We start from the raw sequence: 23142 nt of genomic DNA on the forward strand, positions 1-23142 counted from the left end.
ATCTCATAAAAAAAGGGCAGGTAAATTCTACAAATTTTTGCACAGGACAGGTAAAATCTTTTCCCTTTTTTTCTGTAAAATGAACCCCATGGATCCCTAAATTTTTTTGAATCCCATAAAAAAAGGGCAGGTAAATTCTACAATATTTTTTTCCGCGGGACAGGTAAAATCTACTTAACCAAATATAATAAATCAGTCATTACGAAACAAACAGGGGACTGTACCTATGCATAAAAAAAGGCAGGTAAATTCTACAATTTTTTGTGCAGGGCGGTAAAATCTTTTACCTTATTTTTCTGCAAAATGAATCCCTTGGATCCCTAAAAAATTTGAATCCCATAAAAAAAGGGCAGGTATATTCTTTTTTTCGCATGATAGGTAAAATCTACTTAACCAAAAATAATAAGTCAGTCATTACGAAACAAACGGGGGACTGTACTTATGCATAAGTTCTTTGTCAGCAACACGCAAATTTCAGCGTTTTGGGGCCTCTCTCTCTCTCTCTCTCTCTCTCTCTCTCTCTCTCTCTCCCTCTCTCTCTCTCTCTCTCTCTCTCTCTCTCTCTTCACTTGTCATGCTACATTCCCTCAAGAAAAGAAAAAACTTGTCATGCTACAGAGCAACAAGTTACAAAACTTGGGTTCTGGGGCAGAGCATGCGAACATGGATATTATCCTGACAACAGATGCAATTGTACATTGGAATATATAAAGTAAAAAAATTCAGTATTACCTAGAAATAAAATACTTAAATGAATTTATTATTAGCCCACAGTATTCTTACATATCCGTTTGATCAACATTAACCTATACGAACAATTCGACCATGGCCATAACGGAACATTTCGAGGGGTTCAGTTGAGGTATAAACCAATTAGAAAGAGCATTTCTAACTACCCTTGAAACAGCCATCCCCCTATGACTTTGTAGGTGGTACTGCTGTGGACGAGTATAGAGACTTCAGTTGCCTGTGTATAAGCTTGCTGTCAGACACGGCCAGCAGCTCCATCCCATCCGACCACCATTGCTCCAGCCCGTGCGCCTCCATGAACTTCTGTGGGCCTTTCGACGACGTGACGAAGAGCTTCGCGACCACATCACCAGCAATCTCACTCGCCTTGCGCTGCTGCTGCTGCTCATCCGTACCGCCGTCGGGTTCAGAGGAAGAGGGAGCATTGTAGTGGCAGCAGATGTAGTCACTGTTGTTCACATACAAGTGTGGCACCCATTTCTTCTCTGCGCGCAGTTTCTTCTTGATGCTGCCCTCATCTTTTGCACTGTCAAGCGCTGCTTCTTCCTTCAATGGCAGGCTTGCCTTCACTTTCTGCCACAGGTGACTGGCCTTCTCGCTCATGCTTCTTAGGCTCATGGCAAGTGAAACAGAAGGTGGATTGAACAGGTGGCAGTCTACGAAGATTCCTTGCTTGGCGAGATCTTTGCATACCTGAAGGGCAAAGCCAGCTCCCAACGAGTGCCCTGCGACGCAAACATTTGCGCTCCCAAATCTCTCAACTGCAGCCTTCAGTGCTTCTAAAGCGCCAACGTATCTCACTGATCCTTTTAAGCTCTCCCAAACCAGGAAACGTAGATCGTCCTGTAGGTCTCTCTTGATTGTAGGCTTCTGCAGCAATGTTCCTCGGAGAGCTAACACAGCCCTTGGCGCGCCACTTGGTCTTAGGAGGATAAGATCAGACAAAGCAGAAGACCGATCCCACTCAAGGACGGCGCCGTATATGGAGCCATCTCTCTCGTCCACCAGTGTCTGTGTGACCTTGTACTTGAAGGGCTTCCACCATTTTGGAGCAAGGCCAATCTCTTCTCCTTTCTGGTCTTGTCTGTCTATTTCAAGAAGGTAGACTGCCTGAATGAAGCATGCCATTACCATCCTTTTGTAATTTGGATCCTTCCTGCAAATCAGGCATTAGAAGAAAATGTTACATATACATCATGTGGGAATGTCAAAGTAAAGTGGGCGTTTCAGAGTCCAGAACCTCATTTGTTGAAGTAATTGTTAATTAAAATTACGAGACAAGGAACATACATCCTGTTTGAAATGGGCAATCGACATTCGTATCAGGCTTCAGGCGTTTCAGAGTCCAGAACCTCATTTGCCGAAGTAATACTCCATCCGTCCCAAAATAACACTTATTTAAGGACGGAGGGAGTAGTTAGTTAAAATTACGAGAAAAGGAACATAAATCCTGATTGAAATGGGCACTTCAACAATCGTAGCAGGCATTCAGGCCTCTCATAAAATATATACTCCCTTTGTCCCATAATATAAGACGTTTTTTGACACTACATGGTTACAAGTTACAGTTTTACAATGATGATGATTCTCCTATTCCCTACAGACTTCAGATTTGTTCATTTCCAATATAATTTGCCCCCAAATGCCCTGTAAGCTGGTGTCCCCTCCATGCCAACATAGTCTTAGCAGGAATATGCAATGTGGATTTCCGTTGCTCATCATTTTACATGATTATGAAACCCTTCCCGTCCCCTGATTTTAAAGTTTATAATCCAGAAAGTTCATTTTTCTATGGCCATTCCCTCCATTTTTCTGTAAACATCACTAGCGACAATATTACCAACAGGGATCACATGATGCAATTTTTTCCCATTTTGCCGGGCTGTTTTACCTTGCAGTCTTACATACTGTAAGATCATACGATTCAGAGTTAACTAGATAACTTAACTCTCCCTTTAGGCAACAAAGCAAACTTAACTTCAAGCAGAGGTTAAAAACTTCCTAAATTGCCATGAAAACAAGAGCTACACAGCTACACAAACAAAGCGGGTTAACATAAAATCAAAGTTTAAAACTAGGAAGGAATACGTACTAGTTTATAGTCTGCGCAAGGGAGGATGCGTAGGTTAAAGGAAACTTAACTGGTTGAATTGGTGCTTTCTTATTTGTACTCAAAAGACAAAACACAGTTCCTAAGGAAAGGTAGGAGGAGCATGTGCACGTCCGTGGCCCAGGAAACAGAAAACGAGATGGAGGGCAATCTTTTGTTTCCACTCCTGTCATAACCTAAACTTGCAGGAAAAGTACAGCAAACCTATTTTGCACATCACACCACGGGATACTACAAATAATATAAGCAAACTAAGAGAGAGTAAATTTTGCTCTCACAATTTAATCAATCAACAAACTCCCCGCAATTTCAGTTGGCAAGACGAGTTGGACGGCACTTCCTAAACTACGTAATTTCGTTTCCATCTCAACAACAGACCAAGGGCTCGGCAGAACCCCGCGGGTTCATCGAATCGACAGCGCGTGCCAACCTCATCATATACCGGAGTGACCCGACACGCCCCGTTCCAATCCTGTATCATAAGGCACAAGGAAACTGCAAGATATATGGCATTACAGGGCGAGGGCGAAAAAATTACCAACTCGATCTGATGATTTCCCTCCAGTTGGGCGGCGGCAGGTTGCGCGGGCCGGAGACGTGGAAGGCGTAGGGGTGCCCCTCGACCTCCGCGTCGGCCGGGGCCACCACCACGGCATCGCCGCCGCACCGTCCCCCGACCTCCCCCACCACCATCACCACATCCTCGTCCTCCTCCTCCTCCCCCTTAACCGCCTCCGGATTCACCTCCCCTGCCGCCGCCGCGGCCGGCCCAGGCGACACCAAGTCCATCGCCATGGCGGCGCAGATCAAACCTCCCGGCCGCCCCGCTCGCCGCGCGGGGGCGAGGGCAAGCGTGGGGCGCGTGAGCACGGGGGAGGACGAGAATGTCGTCGAGGGGTAGGGGCGGGGATTCGTGGGGACCGGGAGATGTGAGAGCGTCGTCTTCCTGGCGGCGTGGGAGAAGAGGTATATCTGGGATCTCGGCGGGGGGCAGCGCCCAACGGTCATGTTTGGAAGGGGAGCAGCAACTGGGGGGTTTAATGATGGGGGCGTGGCTTGGCCAAGTGGGGAAACGAGTATGCCTTCCTTGCTGGCCTTCTTCCTCCTTGGCCCTTGGGAAGGAGGGTTCCGGGTCAGATTTTAGAATTTTCATTTAACGCGTTCCAGGTGAGATTTGCAGATTCGCGGCCGGAGGAGAAAAATCCCTCGCCCTTTCCATCCGTTCCCCTGATCTCCGGAGGCTAGGTCTGCAATAAAAACTCGAGCCTTGTGAGTCTCTCAAGATTGATTCATATTTTGGCTCGAGTCAGATCGATCTGCAAAGAAATAAGCCAAGTATGAGCGTTTTATTAACTTGAGGGAGAAACGAGTTGATCTTAAGCCTACGCTATCTTGGTCGATTTTAGCTTGGTACGTACTCCCTCCGTCCGGAAATACTTGTCTCAGAAATGGATGTATCTAGACGTATTTTAGTTCTAGATACATCTATTTCTATTCATTTTCGTGACAAGTAATTCCGGACGGAAGGAGTACCATATAATTTTATTAAATAATCTTGATTTATATTATTAAAGAAAAATAAGATAATTTATTGTCATTGTACAATTTTTCTCTATTTTACCTACTAGCAAAATCAAAGCTTAATTACGCTCGGGATAATTAAGCCTTATATGGTACATGGTGGACCTTATGTCAAATATCTTGTTATTCTTGGCCAAAGCTTGAGAACGAATACACTTTCATGTTCCTTTCTTTCTAGGTCATATAGGATCTCTTGATAGTATCAAGTACTCCCTCCGTTCACAAATATAAAATGTTCTAACTTTTCTGTGGTCATATGTATATAAACACGCTTTAGTGTGTGCTTTTATTCATTCAAGTCTATATGTAGTTCATGTTGAAACATCTAAAACATCTTAAATTTATGAACGGAGAGAGTATTAGTCTCCAGTTAAGAAAGAATAAATCAAATTTTATAGTGGGTTTTTTATGCTGTGTGTGGCCCATCTTGTTTAAAAATTGCCTTAGCTTAAGAAAAATTATATTATTTAGCTTGAATCTATCTCAAGATTGATACAAGCTAAGCACAAGCCACTTTCTACAGCTCGGCCTTGAGTTTCATTCAGGTTGAGCTCGCTCGAATTTTAGTTTAAGTTGAGTAGAGTCAAGTGCAACTCACTCGAACTCGACTCATTTACAGCCCTACCGCAAACCGGTCGACCTGACACCACGAGACTGGGGAACCGCAAAACTTTCTTCACAATGCAGTCTAAGGGTATCTCCAACACCATCCATGACATGTAAAGCGTCCACGGTCAACCGAAACATGTTTGGGGAGAGGCTAGCGGACCGACCATCCAACCCGGTCTTCAAATAAAAGTGGACATGTCTGATACGTCTTCAACATATCTACTTTTCCAAACACTTTTGCTCTTATTTTGGACTCTAATTTGCATGGTTTGAATAGAACTAACGCTGTTTTCAACAGAATCATCTTGGTGTTGTTTTTTATGCAGAAATAAAAATTATCGCAATTGGACGAAACTTGGCGAAGAATTTACATGGAATATATAAAAAAATACGGGTGCAAAGATCCATCGGAGGGGGGCCACCACCTGCCCACAAGGCAGGGGCGCGCCCTGTTGCCTTTGTGGGGCCCTTGTGGCTCCATTTGCCCTACCTCCAAGTGCATAAGTACCGTCTTTCCGAGAGAAAAACCCATAGAGAAAGCTTTATTGCGTTTTACGATACGGAGCCGCTACCACCTCATGTTCTTCATTGGTAGGCATGATCTGAAGTCTATTCCGGGCTTCGGAGGGGGCAAATCATCGTCGTCATCATCAATAACCCCTCTTCATCGACAACCTCATGATCCTCACTCTGAAATAGTCTATTAATAAGACCCGATCAACCTTATTAACGGATTCCTTTCGAGGTCGTTGAATTCTGTAAACACAACCTTCTCTAACTTTAGTTCACTCCCTATTATTTTTAGTTTAATAAAATAGAATACCATGTTTATCCTACTTTCTGAATTATCTATTCAAAAAAAGACCTAAAAATAAAAGTGCTCAGAATGTCGTAAAATTTTAACATGAATTTTTATAGAATAAAATAAAAAATATTGGCACTGAACACACCCGGGGGGGGGGGGTGCCATTGTTGTCCACAAGGTAGCAGGGCGCGTCTAGGTGCATTGTGGGGCCCACATGACCCCACTCACTTATCTCCCATGCCCATCTTCTTCCTCCACCTCTAGAAAAATTCATGTCCAGTTCTTAGTTCACGGTCTTGCTCCTAGATACGAATTTTCGATCTCTTTGCTCGGAGCTCCATTTCTGAAACTTTTCAAAGAAATTACTTTTCGGTATATGAATCATCCATTGGTCCAATTAGTTTTTGTTCTAGTGGTTTGTACATAGCTTGCAAAAACGTCGTATGTTATGGACAGAGGGAGTACTACTTATTTCAACCAAATGAACTAAATTTTTAAATGGAGGGTACCTTTAGGTTCTATATTGCCTCCCAACATTCAATCATAATTTTATTTTATTGAGGATGAATAGCCTTCAATCATAATTTTATTTTATTGAGGGGTAGCCTTCAGTCCTTTTTTTTTTTTTTTGAGAAACCTGTAGCCTTCATTCATGATGGAACTTGGAAGGAGATGGTGGGGCGAGTCGAGCCCAGCCCAACGTTTTTTTTTTAGAACAGCCCAACCCAACTTGACTGAAGTCATGGGCTCAAATACGCCGTACCTTGCATCGAACCGACGGAATCGAAGAGAAACTTGCGAGGCACACGATCGAGCCCGAGGCCTGAGCTCTCCAAAAGCCAGCCACCGTCCCAACCCGAGCCCGGATCCATCCACAACTCTCCTCCCCTCCCTCCCCTCCGATCCAACCCGCACCGAGATGGCCCGCCCGCCCGCCGCCGCGAACCTCAAGCGCAAGCGGAAGCGCCGCCGCCGCCCCAAGGCTGGCAAGGGCGCGGCCACCGACTTGCCCGACTTCTTCTCCAACCTCCCCGACGACGTCGTGCTCGCCATCGCCAACCGCCTCCCGACCCGCCTCGCCGTCACGCTCTCCGTCCTCGCCCGCCGCTTCCGCCACCTCCCCACCCTCTACACCCGCCTCGACTCCCTCAGGTTCTCCGGGCCGGCCTCCCCGGTCCCGCTGCCCGCCGGCCAGCCCAAGCTCCTCCGCCGCCTCGACATCGCCCCGCCCAAACGAATCAAGCCCTCAGCCCTCCGCCACGTCATCAACGCCGCCGCCAACCACGGCCTCTCCGAGCTCGCCGTCCGCCTGCACCGCCGCGTCTGCCTGCCCAAGAAGGTCTTCGCCATCCGCTCTCTCGCCGTGCTATCCCTCAACACCTGCAGCGTGCCGCCCCTCCCCGCCGTCGCCTGCGCCCGCCTCCGGACGCTCAAGCTCCACCGCGTCTACATCAAACAGGTGGTCCTCACCGCCATCCTCTCCGCGGCGACCGGGCTCCACACGCTGGAGATGGTACACTGCACGGGCTTGGACGCCGGATGCACGGTGGAGTCGTTGACCGTGAGGAGCTTCTTGTTCATGCCCAACGTGAAGCAGCGGCAGGTCACGCTGAGAGCGCCGGGGCTGAGGACAATCACGCTTCACACGCGACCCAAGACGCAGAAGGTGCACCTGGAGCCTTCGCCGGATGTCAGCAAGGCATACCTGCACGTCGCCAAGTCCCAGGAAAAGGTTCTCTTCAGGATGCGGCCGTTCTTGGATGCTGCCACAGGGCTAGCTTCCCTCACGCTCAGAGGCATTGCTGTGAAGGTGAGCTCTCTCGCATCCATCGATCTCTATCAGCTGTTACTGCAGTGTTAATTTGTCTAGATCTGGAGTAGGTTGCTGTCCAATTGTTCACAATACTGGTTATGATACGTGGAAGAATATGCATAGTAGATGAACGGAAGCATCAACCAGGCTACGTGTTCCTTGGTAACATTACAGTGTGTTTGCCTTGTGACAAGTCAATGATTCATGTAGTTCAAGCTGCAAAACTAAGTGATCAATTAGTATAACCTTAGGAAGGACCTCCCTGGATTTGATCCATGAAAACTTGATTTTAGGAAGGACAGTGTAGTTCGACCGTAACTTAGTAGGATCATCATATCTGATAATTTTGTAGTTACAATGAAGTTACTTATAATACTTTGTATGGTGAATTGGTTCTTATGTGTGTGGCAATGCATGGTGCTGATAAAGATCTGTCACTGATTCTTATAAATATGAGAAAGACAACTCAAGTACTTGTGTTATGTACTCCCTCCCTTTCTAAATATAAGTCTTTTTAGAGATTTCAATATGGACTACATACGGATGTATATAGATATATTTAGAGTGTAGATTCACTCATTTTGCTTCGTATATAGTCTGTAATGGATTCTCTAAAAAGTCTTATATTTAGGAACGGAGTGAGTAGCAATTTGTAGATTCCAGGAAAACAAGGAGTTGCTTGAGTCGGAACATAACGAGTGGTTGAAGTCACGCACTACTTAACGCTTCTATTTCGACGTGGGTTTGGGTCTAACCTAAACAATTAAACATGCATAGCTTAATTTTATCTCATCTGCAGATTGAGTTCTTACCTCATTTCTATATTCGTATTTTATTCCTTTGCAGTTGTTAGCTGGTGAATATAAAGATATTGCAAAGTTGCCAATTACATTTGAAGGGTTGAGGATATTGTCAGTGAGCTTAGATTTCTCGCGTGAATCAGAAGCTGTTTTCCTGGTGAAGCTGCTTCAGAGCTGTCCTAGCCTACAGCAGTTGACCGTCTCGGTATGCATCTTATCATCTACGGGTTTCAGTTCATTGAGAGATGTATTATTATTATTATTATTATTATTATTATTATTAACACACCCTACTTCATGCTAGGCTGCTGAAAATAAGAAGACAGAGGCGTCCTTTAGTTTTGCTGATCACAAGAAGATGCTTGCAAAGGCATCATGCCTAACTAATAGCCTGTTGAAGATCAAGTTTCTTGGGTTCAAGTCTGGAGAATATGAGAAGGACCTCCTCGTTTTCCTATTAAATCGAACCAATAAGCTGAAGAAGATTGGGGTGCAGTTTCCAGAAAGCGAAGAAGCCGCTGTGAAGTGGGCTTTAACTGTGAGGCCAGCCCCAATCGAGAGAAGATCTACTCTGTTCAACAAGGGCTACCTGCAGTTGGAGTATACTCGATAGCTTACACGATAGGCAGACACCACATGTTTTCAGTTTCGCTGCACATACTTGCTTTTGGTAGAACTTTTGTCCTTGACTTGTGGACATGGCACGGGCGTGATGGTTGCAATCTCGAGTGGTTGGGTTCAACCCAGATTATTCTTTACATAGCTAGGTGAAGTTAGAACAGAGTTTGAGAGAGATATATGAAAAGAGCAGAGAATATCTGGGTTGTGTAATAGGTTGCACAGGAACAGGAGATGAGTTTTACTTGTGTGTCGTAATGAAACCTCAGTTGCTTTATTGCTTCCTTTATACTCCCTCCGTTTGGAATTACTTGTCTAGGAAATGGATGTATCTAGAACTAAAATACTCTAGATACATCCATTTCAACGACAAGTAATTCCGAACGGAGGGAGTAGTACAGTAGTTCTCAACAGTTGGCATAATGTTACACACAGGTACTCCCTCCTTTCGGAATTACTTGTCGCGAAAATGGATGCATCTAGACGTATTTTAGTTCTAGATACAATCATTTCCGAGACAAGTAATTTCGAACGGAGGGAGTAGTACATTTGCACTAAACATGCATGTCATACAGCAACACAAGTACAAAGGGCTGCTGCTCCAGAGCCTGGGCTGTGTGGTGATTACTGTGAAGATTTCGCATAGACCGTGTGCTCGTATTTGCCGCTCCACCTGTACGTTGGTGACATTGGAAGAGTATAAACTGTCTATGCTAGGTGTCTGAAATTCAAACAGCGAAAAAGTTTTGGTGGACTCAGTCACCTGTTGGAATCATCAGATGGGACTTGGAGCTCATGTCCTGAGCTGAATGGTTTGAAAACACGGTCAATGTCTTCATTCTTCACCTCTTCAATGGTTGCAGGACTCCACTGTTGAGATTGTATGTAAACCTATTTAGGCCCCAGTTGAAGAACAGATGCGAGAAAAATATGTATTGAGAGAGGGGAGGGAGAGAGAGACCTTAGGTGCATTGTCTTTGTCGATGCTCAGAGCTCTAATACCCTATCATCATGAAACAAAATTGAATATTGGCTAAGATTCAACCAAAAGACTCGTTTCATTCATTCATTGTACTGTTGCAATACCTCATAGACATCACCAGTAATCACAGATCGGAGGATGTTCATTGTTAGTCCGAATTCCTTATTCAAACACTCCTGCAGACTCTGCTTCCGACCTTCTCTAACCTGAAAAGTAGAAAATAAATCGTCAAAAACAGTAGACTTACTGGCTTACCTTATGCAAGCAAAAGAACCCCCAGCCTACACTGCACTCCATAAATAGATTCCAAAGTGTGTTTTGCACTAATAAAGCCGTATCTAACCAGAAGAATGACTAGTGTGGCTATTAATGGCAAGTGTAAGCACATATTTAAACAAGAACCAAATATGAAGCCTACACAACAACAAAATTGTCGACGGATAGTGAATGGCGCGAGAGTTCCTACCGATCGCAGTGTGATCTTCAATCCAGTAGGAGATGATCTTCTCATACTCTTCAGGACTGGAGCTATCCATTGATTTCCATCGACGCTCACTTCTGAATCCTACATCCACAAGCAAAACAGTAATTTATCATACTATAAAGACAGGAAAATCGTTCATCTCATTATACAGCACGGCATTATATTATTTCTGCCTTCCTCCTATGTAAATGAACAATACAACCAGCATGGTAAACCAATTACAACATTCTCCTAAGCTGAATGGCCGAGGGCGATATAATTTTAGGTGCCAGGTGAATAAATCAAATTATCAAATTTTGTAAAATTTTCATTATCACATGAAGATGTGAAACAACTGAGTGTAGAACGAGCAAAAGCTGACTGGTAGTTACTGAACAACAGATCAAGAAAATTGACAGATAAAATTAATGAGAGAGAAGCAACAGTGTGAAGATTTTCCATCATAAGTGCTGAAGCCTTACAAGTGCTTTCAAGATCTCCTCAACAGTCTCGGCTGAGAAACATTTGTCGATAGTTGAAAGCCTATCAAAAATCGACATTCCACTGTCAGCTTGTATCCATAAATAAATAGAATAATTACTAGCACATTACTCAAAGAAACCGCTTTTATTTCTTCAAATGAGTAAACACGGAATCCTTTCAACAACGGAATTATGATATTTATCAAGAAATAATCCTTAACTTGTTTAAAATACTCTCTTGATCAAGTTGAACATCCGTAGAGAATTCCTCAAGGACAGCTCGGACTGCAGACTCGTCGCCTGTGTTTAAATTCAGTAATTGTTTTTCGAGATCTTCCAATTTCTGCCATACATATTCTAAACTAGTCAAACTACAAGCAAACCAATATCAGAAAGTATTTTGTTAGTCAAGCTACAGGTTGACAAAATACTGCAAACAAAACAATACATCAAGAAACGTAAACTGCTGGAAGACTTACTTCAGAATGGACAAAATGAGTAGCAAGACCAGCAGCGATCATTTCTTTTGCATTCAGTCTAGCACCAGTCAAAGCCAGATACTCCCCTAAAAGTTAAGAAAGAGTGAAAATAAGGAGATTGAAACTGAAATTCCTATTCATAGTTAATTGGCCATGACCAATTTTCTCATGCCTAACTCATTCATAGTGTTTGTCCCCAAAGGACAATATCCCTCTGAGTAAACCATTCAAATGGTTCTCTGGGGATGTGAGAATGGGAAATTAAACTCAATGCTTACCTAAATATCCAGGGAGCCGAGAATGGATATAAGAAAAGCTACAATCTGTGTGTAGTCCAACACTTGCCTCGGGGGTGGCAAAAACCTACACAAACAGAAATGATCCTTATGAGAAACTCCAAACAGATATATAACTACACTGGAGTATATAGTACTCCCTCCGTTCCAACTTATAAGATGTTCTAACTTTTTGCTGAATTGGATGTATATACAGACGTGCTTTAATGTATTTTGGATGTCTATATTGAAATATCCAAAACATCTTATAATTCAGAATGGAGGTAATATTCAAGTTTGATTGGATCTCGTTTAAAAAATTATGCAAGTATTCTAAAAAAATGCAGTTATTATTTATTTACACGAACAAAATACCAATAGAAAGGCATCGAAGCTTACTTTGATGTATGATCACTACTAGTAGATTATTCAGGTGATACATGTACACAAAAATTTGAGAAATCTACAAACGAATGTATCACTAAACAGGTCATAAGTGTGGCATAAATTGATTCGTACTGTTTTCTCTGTGACAACTGCAAATTTCAGTGGAGCAACCATGGCTGCACCTCCACCCATAACAAGTCCATTAACAAGAGCCACCTGTATGAATGCGCAAGCGTATATTTTCAGAATATAACACCTCCTGTAAAATAGGGAATTTTCCTCGAATATGTCACAAGGGCATCACCATGGTTTTCTTATATGTATGAATGTGATAGCAGAGCCAGTACATCCTGTACACAACCTCGAGGCAGGAATCATCTGCAAAGCAGTCATATCAATATCTCCAAACAGCCTTGCTTTGTTACATGAAAATAGAAATCATTGATGATACAAATCAGACAATATGGCACGGCGACTCTGAGAATCCCACCCGATGATCTCCCTTCGTAGAACATCTTTAGGTCCCCACCAGCAGAAAATGCGCGTCCAGCTCCCTGTTGATCATCAAACCTCACACTCATGCACTTGTGAAAATTGCTGAATATTACAACAGTTACACAAAAAACCAATCTTCTGTCGCAGGACGCCGAATTTCAAAACATATTATTGCTAAGCATTTAAACTTGCTGAACATGACATTCGGCATTTCCTTTGGATCATTTTTTGTTGCAACGATTTCCTGAAACTTCTCCAACTATGGAAAAACATGATACTCTTAAACACCAGCCCTTTTTTTAAGATTTGACTCTTAAGCACCAGCCCTGATTACCATCCTAAAGCAGTATAGCAGCTTAAAAAATATGCTGCGGCATGTGCCAATGAATACACACCTTGAAGATGACCAGCTTGGCATCGTCATCTTTCTCCCATTTCTCCAAGAGCTGAGCTAGGATATAGACCTGCAAGCAAAGAAACCGAACACAAACAGGCAGTCCCAATTCATAATTAGCATTCCACAGGACCTCCACTGCAGAAACCACCTCTAATCGAACATCTCCCCAGCCAAGAGCAAGAGGGCGCACCACTCTGTCGTTGATGCCGTTCAGCTGGCGCGGGCGGTTGAGGGTGACCACCCTCGCGCCGTTGATCTCCTGCCCGAGAACGACCTGCACGGAGAGTCGGATTGCCGCGTTCGGTGAGCCGGTGATGCCGCGAGGAGACGAAGAAGAGAAGCAAAGAATCAATCGTGCTGGATCGTTACCTCGTCGGGATTGGGTTGTTCTTGAGCCATGGCGAATCGGGAGCTGGAGGTTTCTTTGACGCGTACCAGCTCGCGAGGTGAGGCGGGTGCTCAATTGAGGTTGGTGAAGGAACCATTGGTGTGGGAAGGGAAGAAGAAGGGTAGGGGAGTGGGTTGGTAAGCCGGGAGTGAGGTTGGGGTAGGTGCCACCTGCGACGTGTCGGAGTGGGGACCGGGGCTTGACTACTGTTAAGCTGGGTAGTTGAACTGAGGATGAAAGTATTTTCTCGGGCACAACTAGGAATCAGAGTCCTGATGGCTTTGCTTCCTATCAGACCGGTCGATAGCCGTATGATTAGATGTATTCCAGTCCTTCGATCTTCCTTTATGAGTTAAATGCGATAATCACTAACGTGAATTCTGCTGTTTCCTAATAGCTGTTCCCATAATATGCGGTTTGTTTTCTAAATCTGCTTCCTAATCTTTATCCCCACAATCTTTGATTTGTTTCCTAAAACAACTTCCTTGAGTGGCTACAAATCTCAATATTTGTGGATATAATTTCAGAAAAATATTAATTACGAAATATATAAGATGTGTTTCCTTAGTGATAGTAACATGGTTTGTATACCAAAGAAGCATTCTTCCGTACTGACGGAAGCATCATTTTGGTGAATTAGACTTGCTTCCATGTACCAATGTATTGGCTTCCATGGTGAATTAAACTTGCTATAATTGTACATGAATCTGTATTTAGGTGGTGGTTCGTTTCACTTCACAAATATTAAAATCGTGTTTCGATCAAGTGGAAAATTGCTTCTAAACAAGACATTTTCATAGGAAGAATCATTATCATGGGTACACTTGCTTCAAACACATCAAGGATGTGTTTTCAAAAAGTGCAAATGTGCTCAGTTTGTTTTCATGAATAAAAGATTTTGCTTTCATAGTTTCATGGGAAAACAATTTTGCTTCCATGACAAACAATTTACATCGAATCATTCCTTACAAATTGGAAATTGTTTGTACTAGTTTCCATACTTGGCACAGTTCCTTCCTCGAGCTGGTCCTTGGTGCAGTTCCTCAAGGCACACATTATCTTATCGCCCATGACACATAGGAGCTTCATATCTGTTTCCTTCCACCGGCTCGAAGTAGTAAATAGTCAATGTGATGGTGCTTCAAACGGTGCTTACAATGTTGTCGAAATTACTTGAAGCAAAAGATCATTACAACTGAAGCAATAAAAGGTTTGAATGGAAGCATATAAGCAAGGTATGTTTGGTGACCTAGTGTGGAAAAACATATGTATCACCGAAGCACAAAATTTACCATTACGAAGCAATAATAAGTTAGATGGAAGCATACATATACACATACAATCACATACTCCGACAAATGGATTGACAATTGTATCATCATAATTGTCTTAAGCATTAAAGCCTAGGGTTACAAACGACAATAAAGAGACCGCTCAAGGAGATATATGCAATGAAATATAAATATATATGGTTAACAGGTGAATATATACGCATTATTACTAGAATGAAAAGACTAACTAGACAACCTGAAGTGCCGATACAAGAAATGGAAATTATAGAAGTGATGAGATATATGATCAAGTATGTCTGTTTAAAAATAAAATAAAAATATATAAAGACTGGTAACACATATACTAAATCAAGAAGCATTATTGCAGTTCTATCTGTACATAAAAATCATGGATGCTCCGAAGCAATGAACTTTACATCTATACATCTAGCTAGGAAACATGGCAAGAGAGTGAAGTTCCATTGCATGGAAGAAATATCTGTACATATGACACCTAGGAAGTATAGATGCTAACGCTATGAAGAGATAATATGTACACCAAGCAAGCATGCCTATAGATTAAATTCTGACTGTACATATGAATGATGGTAAATGCAACCATACATGGGAAGCTAAGCATGGAAATAGATCGAAATTCCAACGCCCATAGGAAGCGCGAATGCTTGAAGGAAATTGCTATAACTATATAAACAAGACGTATTGGAAGCACACAAAATTAAAGATGAAAAATAGCATGCTTGACACTGATATCCGGATGCAGATATAATCTACAAATGAATCTCATCTACTCTAGTTGGACGTTTTGTGAGCTTACATCAACTAAAATTCTGCAGATACATGAAATAAAAACAGGTTGTGAATCTCCCAGCCACATTGTATTGTATATCCTTGACGAAGGCCTACACATATGCCTAGATGAACAACGACGCTGCAGTTAGGTACGGATCTGATCAAGTACAGATCTACTAGAACATATTGACACCCAACAAATTCAACGAACCAAGATATGAACACATATTTCAAACAATCCTCAGGACACGAGTAACATAAATTAACTCCCAATGCAGAAATTAAAAAATGAATCAAGATGAGAGGAATCAAACCCTATGTCAATTGAGGATGGAGGAGGCGGCGAATGGGGCTATCCTCCACGCATGAAGACTCTTTGACAAACCAAGACGGTGCACCAGCGCAAAGGATAGGAGGGTGGCGGGGCAGGATCCTGGCGGAGAATCGGGGCAGCAAGGGAGGTTGCAAGCTCGGTGGCGAGGGGGTAGCCGGCTAACGGCACCCGCAGCCACCTAACGAGGGGACACCGCACCAGCGCGAGGGACGAGGCGATGCATTGGGGCGGGGTGGGATTGCTGCAGAGAAAACCTCAGGGGTAGGCGCGATTAATTAGATGTGATGCAGGCGAGCAATTATTGGGATGGATCATGAATATCGAACTGTTTAATTAGAAAGCAATGTTAGTAATTGACTCGCACGTATTGGCCGTGGGATCGAAATTGCATCCACGGCTGACGAGTGGTCTGGTGAATGCTTTGTATCAGATGTATGATACTAATTGTTTCCCTATTTTCTCAGGGACTTGTTTCGTCAACACAAAGTGAATATGAAAGTATGTTCTTAACCGTCTGACTTAAACAGAAGGAAAATTTAATGATGCTAATTTGCTATTGTAATTGTTTATTGTTTTTTCTACAATGTTGGGCCAAACTTCACATCATTTGACTAGAGTAACTTATAAGGCTTCTTTTTGTAGTCAGAGGCAGTGGAATATGGCGTTATGGTTCTCAGCCACCATGAAGGCCGATTTTTTGAAAAATTCAAAAATTGAAAATTTTAGTTTAAAAAATCTGGAAAAAAATTGTGCGAGCAAACAAGGATGTGAGGTGTATGTGCGTAAAATTTCAAGATGAAATACTGTTAGATAAAACGAGAATAAACGAGACATGAGAGACATAGAGATTTTTACGTGGAAACCCTTGCGGGAGAAAACCACGGACGCAAGAAGGCGCAATCACTATGATGGGCGAGTATTACAAGCACGAGACGACCGACCGTCTTTAGGTGCGACTACATGGGTATATATGAGGGTAATACATAAGAGTCCTTGGAGGAGTTGTACTCGTACACGTCGGTACCAACGCAAAGTCCCATACCGTTTGTACTACGTCTAGTCCAACACGGTAGAATTTAGATCATAATTTAACAATCTCCACCTTGAGCCAATTCCCTCCGGTAGTCGAAGAAAGTAAATAACTCCATCCAAATCAGCATAAACACCTTGTGCGTCAAAGTCCATAGGACTAGTGAGAAATACCAACTAAGCCCGAGCAAAGCTCAAAATTATTGGTAGAAACTGGCTTTGTCATCATATCAGCGGGATTATCATGAGTACTTATCTTGCATACTTTCAAATCACCTTCAGCAACAACATCTTGAATATAGTGATATCTGACATCAATGTGCTGTGTTCTCTCATGATACATTGGATTCTTTGTAAGATACATAACACTTTGACTATCACTAAATACGGTAGGGCAAGATGAATCTATACAAAGCTCAGAATACAAACCTCTCAACCAAATAGCTTCTTTGCATGCCTCAGAAATAGCCATATACTCGGCGTCAGTAGTGAAACAAGCCACAATAGACCGCAAAGTTGCTCTCCAACTCACAGCACAACCACCAATGGTGAAAGCATAACCTGTGAGTGATCTTCTCTTATCCAAATTACCAACAAATTCAGAATCAATAAACCAACAAGTCCATCTCTAGTTTTCCTAAAATGTAAATAAGCATCAGAAGTACCTCGTAGGTATATGAAAATCCACTGAATTGCTTTCCAATGCTCTTTTCCAGGATTACTCATGTATCTACTGACAACACTCAATGCATAAGATAAATTCGGACGAGAACAAACCATGGCATACATAAGTGAACCAACTGTACTCGAATATGGAAATCTAGACATGTACTCAATATCGGCACCTGACTTAGGACATAAGGATGATGATAATTTGAAGTGTGCAGCTAACAGAGTACTCACCGACTTGGCATTATGCATATTAAAATGATGAAGAACTTTATGAATATATCCCTTCTGACTTAGATATACTTTTTCAGATGGTCTATCTCTGGATATTTCCACGCCAAGTATTTTCTTTGCTGCACCCAAATCCTTCATCTCAAATTCATTACACAATTGCTTCTTAAGTTCATTAATCTCTGACATACTGTTTGCAGCAATTAGCATATCATCAAAATAAAGGAGCAAATAAATAGCTGAACCATTGCCAGTTTTCAAATAAACACAGCTATCATATAATTAGACCTTTTGAAACCTTGAGAGAGCATAAATGTGTCAAATCTCTTGTACCACCGTCTAGGAGATTGCTTCAATCCATAAAGAGATTTATTTAACTTACATACAAGCTTTTTTTTCCAGGAATAACAAAACTTTCAGGTTGTTTCATATAAATATCCTCTTCTAATTCTCTATGTAAAATTGCAGTTCTAACATCCAATTGTTCAAGCTCAAAATCATGCATGGCAACAATACTGAGTAAAGTGCAAGTAGAGCTATGCTTCACAACAGGAGAAAAGACTTTATTATAGTCAATACCTGGAATTTGGCTATAACCTTTAGCAACTAACCTTGCTTTATATCTTGTCTCGTCATTAGGATAAACACCTTATTTCCTCTTGAAAACCCACTTGCAACAAATAGGTTTCTTCTCTCTCGGTAATTTTACTAAATCCCAAGTGCCATTCTTTTCAAGTGATTCCATCTCATCATGCATCGCAGTCATCCACTTATTACTATCACCAGAAATAATAGCCTCGGAATATGAAGAAGGCTCAACATTACCTTCAATTTCTTCTGCAATAGATAAAGTAAAAGAAACAATATTGCACTCTTGAATTAACCTACAACACGAGACCTACAGGAGATTGACCTCCGCTGCTGAGCCGCCCTACAAAGTGCTGATGTCTGCTAGAACTACGTCGGTATTTCCCCAAAGAGGAAGGGATGATGCAGCACATCAATGGTAGGTATTTCCCTCAGTGATGAGACCAAGGTTATCGAACCAGTAGGAGAACCATGCAACACAACATAAACAGCCCCTGCACACAAATAACAAATACTCGCAACCCGGCGTGTTAAAGGGGTTGTCAATCCCTTTTGGGTAACGGCGCCAGAAATTGGCACGGAGACGGGATAAAGTTATAAAATAAAATAAAGTGCAGCAAGGTATTTTTGTATTTTTGGTTTAATAGAACTGAAAATAAAAGCAAATAAAATAGATCATGAAGGCAAATATATTAAAGAAGAGACCTGGGGGCCGTGGGTTTCACTAGTGGCTTCTCTCGAGAAAAATAGCAAACGGTGGGAAAACAATTACTATTGAGCAAGTGATAGAACTTCAAATAATCATGACGATATCCAGGCAATGATCATTATATAGGCATCACGTCCAAGATTAGTGGACCGACTCCTGCGTGCATCTACTACTATTACTCCACAAATCGACCGCTATCCAGCATGCATCTAGTGTATTAAGTTCATGGGAAAACGGAGTAATGCAATAAGAATAATGACATGATGTAGACAAGATCTATTTATGTAGAAATATACCCCATCTTGTTATCCTTAATAACAACGATACATACGTGTCGTTTCCCCCTCTGTCACTGGGATCAAGCATCGTAAGACCGAACCCATCACAAAGCACCTCCTCCCACTGCAAGATAAATAGATCAAGTTGGCCAAACAAAACCCAAATATCATATAAGAAATATGAGGATATAATCAATCATGCATATAAGATCAAAGAAGACTCAAATAACTTTCATGGATAAAAACATAGATCTGATCATAAACTCAAAGTTCATCGGATCCCAACAAACACACCGCAAAAAGACTTACATCATATGGATCTCCAAGAGACCACTGTATTGAGAATCAAGAGGGAGAGAGGAAGCAATCTAGCTACTAACTACGGACCCGTAGGTCTACAAAGAACTACTCACGCATCATCGGAGAGGCACCAATGGACATGATGAACCCCTCCGCGATGGTGTCTAGATTGGATCTGGTGTTTCTAGAACTTGCGATGGATGGAATTGATTTTTGTCGACTCCCCTAGGGTTTATGAAATATTGGGGTATTTATAGAGCAAAGAGGCAGTGCGAGAGGCAACCGAGGTGGGCACCCGGGCGCGCCCTGGTGTCTTGTGCCCCCCTCGGGCTCCCTTTTCGGTACTTCTTCGGCCCACTGGATGTCTTCTGGTCCAAAAAAATCCACAAAAAGTTTCGCTACATTTGGACTCCATTTGATATTGATTTCTCGCGATGTAAAAAAACAAGCAGAAAACAGCAACTGGCACTGGGCATTATGTCAATAGGTTAGTACCAAAAAATGATATAAAATGATTGTAAAACATCCAAGAATGATAATATAACAACATGGAACAATCAAAAATCATAGATACGTTGGAGACGTATCAGCATCCCCAAGCTTAATTCCTGCTCGTCCTCGAGTAGGTAAATGATAAAAAAAATTGATGTGGAATGCTGCCTAACATGTTCATCACATATTCTTTTCTTTGTAGCATGGACATTTGGACTTTTTATAAGGTTCAAAGCAATAGTCTAGTTTTGACATGAAGATTTTAATACTCAAGCATATCAACCAGAAACCATGTCTTTCAAAATATCAACACTAAAGCAAGTTATTCCTAGCCCATTATGCTCAATCATTGATCCATTCATGAAACACACTCGAATATTAGCTACAGCCAATGCTCAAATACGATCATAGTGCCCCTTAGTTGGTGCTTTATAAGAGAAGATGGAGACTCAAATTCAATTTTTTTGCATAAAGTAAAAGAAAGGCCCTTCGCAGAGGGAAGTAGGGATTTGTAGAGGTGCTAGAGCTCAAAGCAAAAATTGAGAGATAAAAACATTTTGGGAGGCATACTTTTCCCACCAACGAGAACGACTTAGAGTTCCAAATAATTTCCATGCTAGATACATCATAGGTGGTTCCCAAACAGAAAATAAAGTTCATTCCTTTTTCCACCATGCTTTCACTTTCCATGGCTAACCGTATCCACGGGTGCCTTCCATACCAACACTTTCCAAGGAATTTATTATTTGACAACATAAAGTAAATTCATTTTTCATTTCAGGACTGGGCATCCCTAATACCTTTGTCGTACTCTCGTGCAATGACAAGTGGATAAACACTCATCGTGAGAATAACACATCTAGCATGGAAAACACCGGCCACCCCTCACTGTCCCGTGAACCGTATGAGCACACAAAAAAGAAATTTATTTTGAAAATTAGAGATGGCACATGCAAATTTGCTTAGAATGGCACGAAAATACCGCATATGGGTAGGTATATGATACGTCCATTTTGAATGATGCTTTTATATTGATATTATTGCATTATGGGATCTTATTACACGTTATGTCACAATACTTATGCCTATTTTCTCTTATTTTACAAGGTTTACATGAAGAGGGAGAATGCCGACACTGGAAAAGGAGCAAATATTAGAGACCTACACAACTCCAAAAGTCCTAAAACTCCACGAAAGTCATTTTTGGAATTAATAAAAAATATTGAGCGGAAGAAATACCAGAGGGGGGCCACCCACCGTCCATGAGGGTGGGGGGCGCGCCCTACCCCCTGGGCGCGCCCCCCTGCCTCGTGGGCCCCCTGGAGGCCCTCCGGTGACCATCTTCTACTATATGAAGTCTTTTACCCTGAAAAAATCATAAGCAAGCTTTCGGGACGAAACACCGCCGCCACGAGGCGAAACCTTGGCGGAACCAGTCTAGGGCTCCGACAGAGCTGTTCTGCCGGGGAAACATCCCTCCGGGAGGGGGAAATCATCACCATCGTCCTCACCAACGATCCTCTCATCGGGAGGGGGTCAATCTCCATCAACATCTTCACCAGCAGCATCTCCTCTCAAACCCTAGTTCATCTCTTGTATCCAATCTTTGTCCCAAAACCTCAGATTGGTACCTGTAGGTTGCTAGTAGTGTTGATTACTCCTTGTAGTTGATGCTAGTTGGTTTATTCAGTGGAAGATCATATGTTCAGATCCTTTATGCATATTAATACCCCTCTGATTATGAACATGAATATGATTTGTGAGTAGTTACGTTTGTTCCTGAGGACATGGGAGAAGTCTTGCTATAAGTAGTCATGTGAATTTGGTATTCGTTCGATATTTTGATGAGATGTATGTTGTCTCTCCTCTAGTGGTGTTATGTGAACGTCGACTACATGACACTTCACCATTGTTTGGTCCTAGAGGAAGGCATTGGGAAGTAATAAGTAGATGATGGGTTGTGACAGAAGCTTAAACACTAGTTTATGCGGTTCTTCGTAAGGGGCTGATTTTGATCCACATGTTTCATACTATGGTTAGGTTTACCTTAATACTTCTTTTGTAGTTGCGGATGCTTGCAATAGGGGTTAATCATAAGTGGGATGCTTGTCCAAGAAAGGGCATTACCCAAGCACCGGTCCACCCACATATCAAATTATCAAAGTAACGAATGTGAATCATATGAGCGTGATGAAAACTAGCTTGACGATAATCCCCATGTGTCCTCGGGAGCGTTTTCCTTCCTATAAGAATTTGTCCAGGCTTGTCCTTTGCTACAAAAAGGATTGGACCATCTTGATGCACCTTATTTACTTTTGTTACTTGTTACCCGTTACGAATAACTTATCACAAAACTATCTGTTACCGATAATTTCAGTGCTTGCAAAGAATGCCTTACTGAAAACCGCTTGTCATTTCCTTCTACTCCTCGTTGGGTTCGACACTCTTACTTATCAAAATGACTAATATAGATCCCCTACACTTGTGGGTCATCAAGACTCTTTTCTGCCGCCGTTGCCGGGGAGTGAAGCGCCTTTGGTAAGTGGAACTTGGTAAGGAAAAAAATATATAGTGTGCTGAAATTTACTGTCACTTGTTACTATGGAACATAATCCTTTGAGGGGCTTGTTCAGGGTATCTTCACCCCGACCAGTAGAGCAAAGAGTTGCTCCTCAACCTACTGAACCTACTAAAAATGTTTACTTTGAAATTCCTTCAGGTATGATAGAGAAATTGCTAGCTAATCCCTTTACAGGAGATGGAACATTGCATCCCGATTTACACCTAATATATGTGGATGAAGTTTGTGGATTATTTAAGCTTGCAGGTATGCCCGATGATGTTGTCAAGAAGAAGGTCTTCCCTTTATCTTTGAAGGGAGAGGCATTGACATGGTTTAGGTTATGTGATGATATGGGATCATGGAACTACAACCGATTGAAATTGGAATTTCATCAGAAGTTTTATCCTATGCATCTTGTTCATCGTGATCGTAAT

General features: G+C 42.2%; 3 protein-coding genes across 3 annotated transcripts; 1 reads left to right on the forward strand and 2 right to left on the reverse strand.

The window, feature by feature from the left end:
- Positions 1-733: 733 nt before the first annotated feature.
- Positions 734-3925, reverse strand: LOC123070793 (GDSL esterase/lipase At4g10955). The gene is made up of 2 exons (XM_044494132.1): positions 3399-3925; positions 734-1906 (listed from the first exon to the last, which is right to left on the reverse strand). Exons 1-2 carry the CDS (start codon positions 3866-3868, stop codon positions 916-918), a joined length of 1461 nt encoding a protein of 486 aa, XP_044350067.1. The 5' UTR covers positions 3869-3925; the 3' UTR covers positions 734-915.
- Positions 3926-6708: 2783 nt separating this feature from the next.
- LOC123070794 (F-box protein At5g03100) lies at positions 6709-9354 on the forward strand. The gene is made up of 3 exons (XM_044494133.1): positions 6709-7665; positions 8515-8673; positions 8773-9354. The coding sequence occupies exons 1-3, from the start codon at positions 6775-6777 to the stop codon at positions 9079-9081; spliced, it is 1359 nt and encodes a 452-aa protein (XP_044350068.1). The 5' UTR covers positions 6709-6774; the 3' UTR covers positions 9082-9354.
- On the reverse strand, positions 9342-13634 carry LOC123070795 (3-hydroxyisobutyryl-CoA hydrolase-like protein 5). The gene is made up of 15 exons (XM_044494134.1): positions 13416-13634; positions 13237-13320; positions 13045-13113; positions 12645-12708; positions 12459-12532; positions 12287-12370; positions 11771-11855; positions 11493-11578; positions 11235-11356; positions 11014-11074; positions 10535-10633; positions 10173-10274; positions 10048-10089; positions 9850-9956; positions 9342-9759 (listed from the first exon to the last, which is right to left on the reverse strand). The coding sequence occupies exons 1-15, from the start codon at positions 13443-13445 to the stop codon at positions 9711-9713; spliced, it is 1158 nt and encodes a 385-aa protein (XP_044350069.1). The 5' UTR covers positions 13446-13634; the 3' UTR covers positions 9342-9710.
- Between the last annotated feature and the right edge of the window lie 9508 nt (positions 13635-23142).

Source organism: Triticum aestivum, chromosome 3B (assembly GCF_018294505.1).
Source record: "Triticum aestivum cultivar Chinese Spring chromosome 3B, IWGSC CS RefSeq v2.1, whole genome shotgun sequence".
Lineage (NCBI taxonomy): Eukaryota > Viridiplantae > Streptophyta > Magnoliopsida > Poales > Poaceae > Triticum > Triticum aestivum.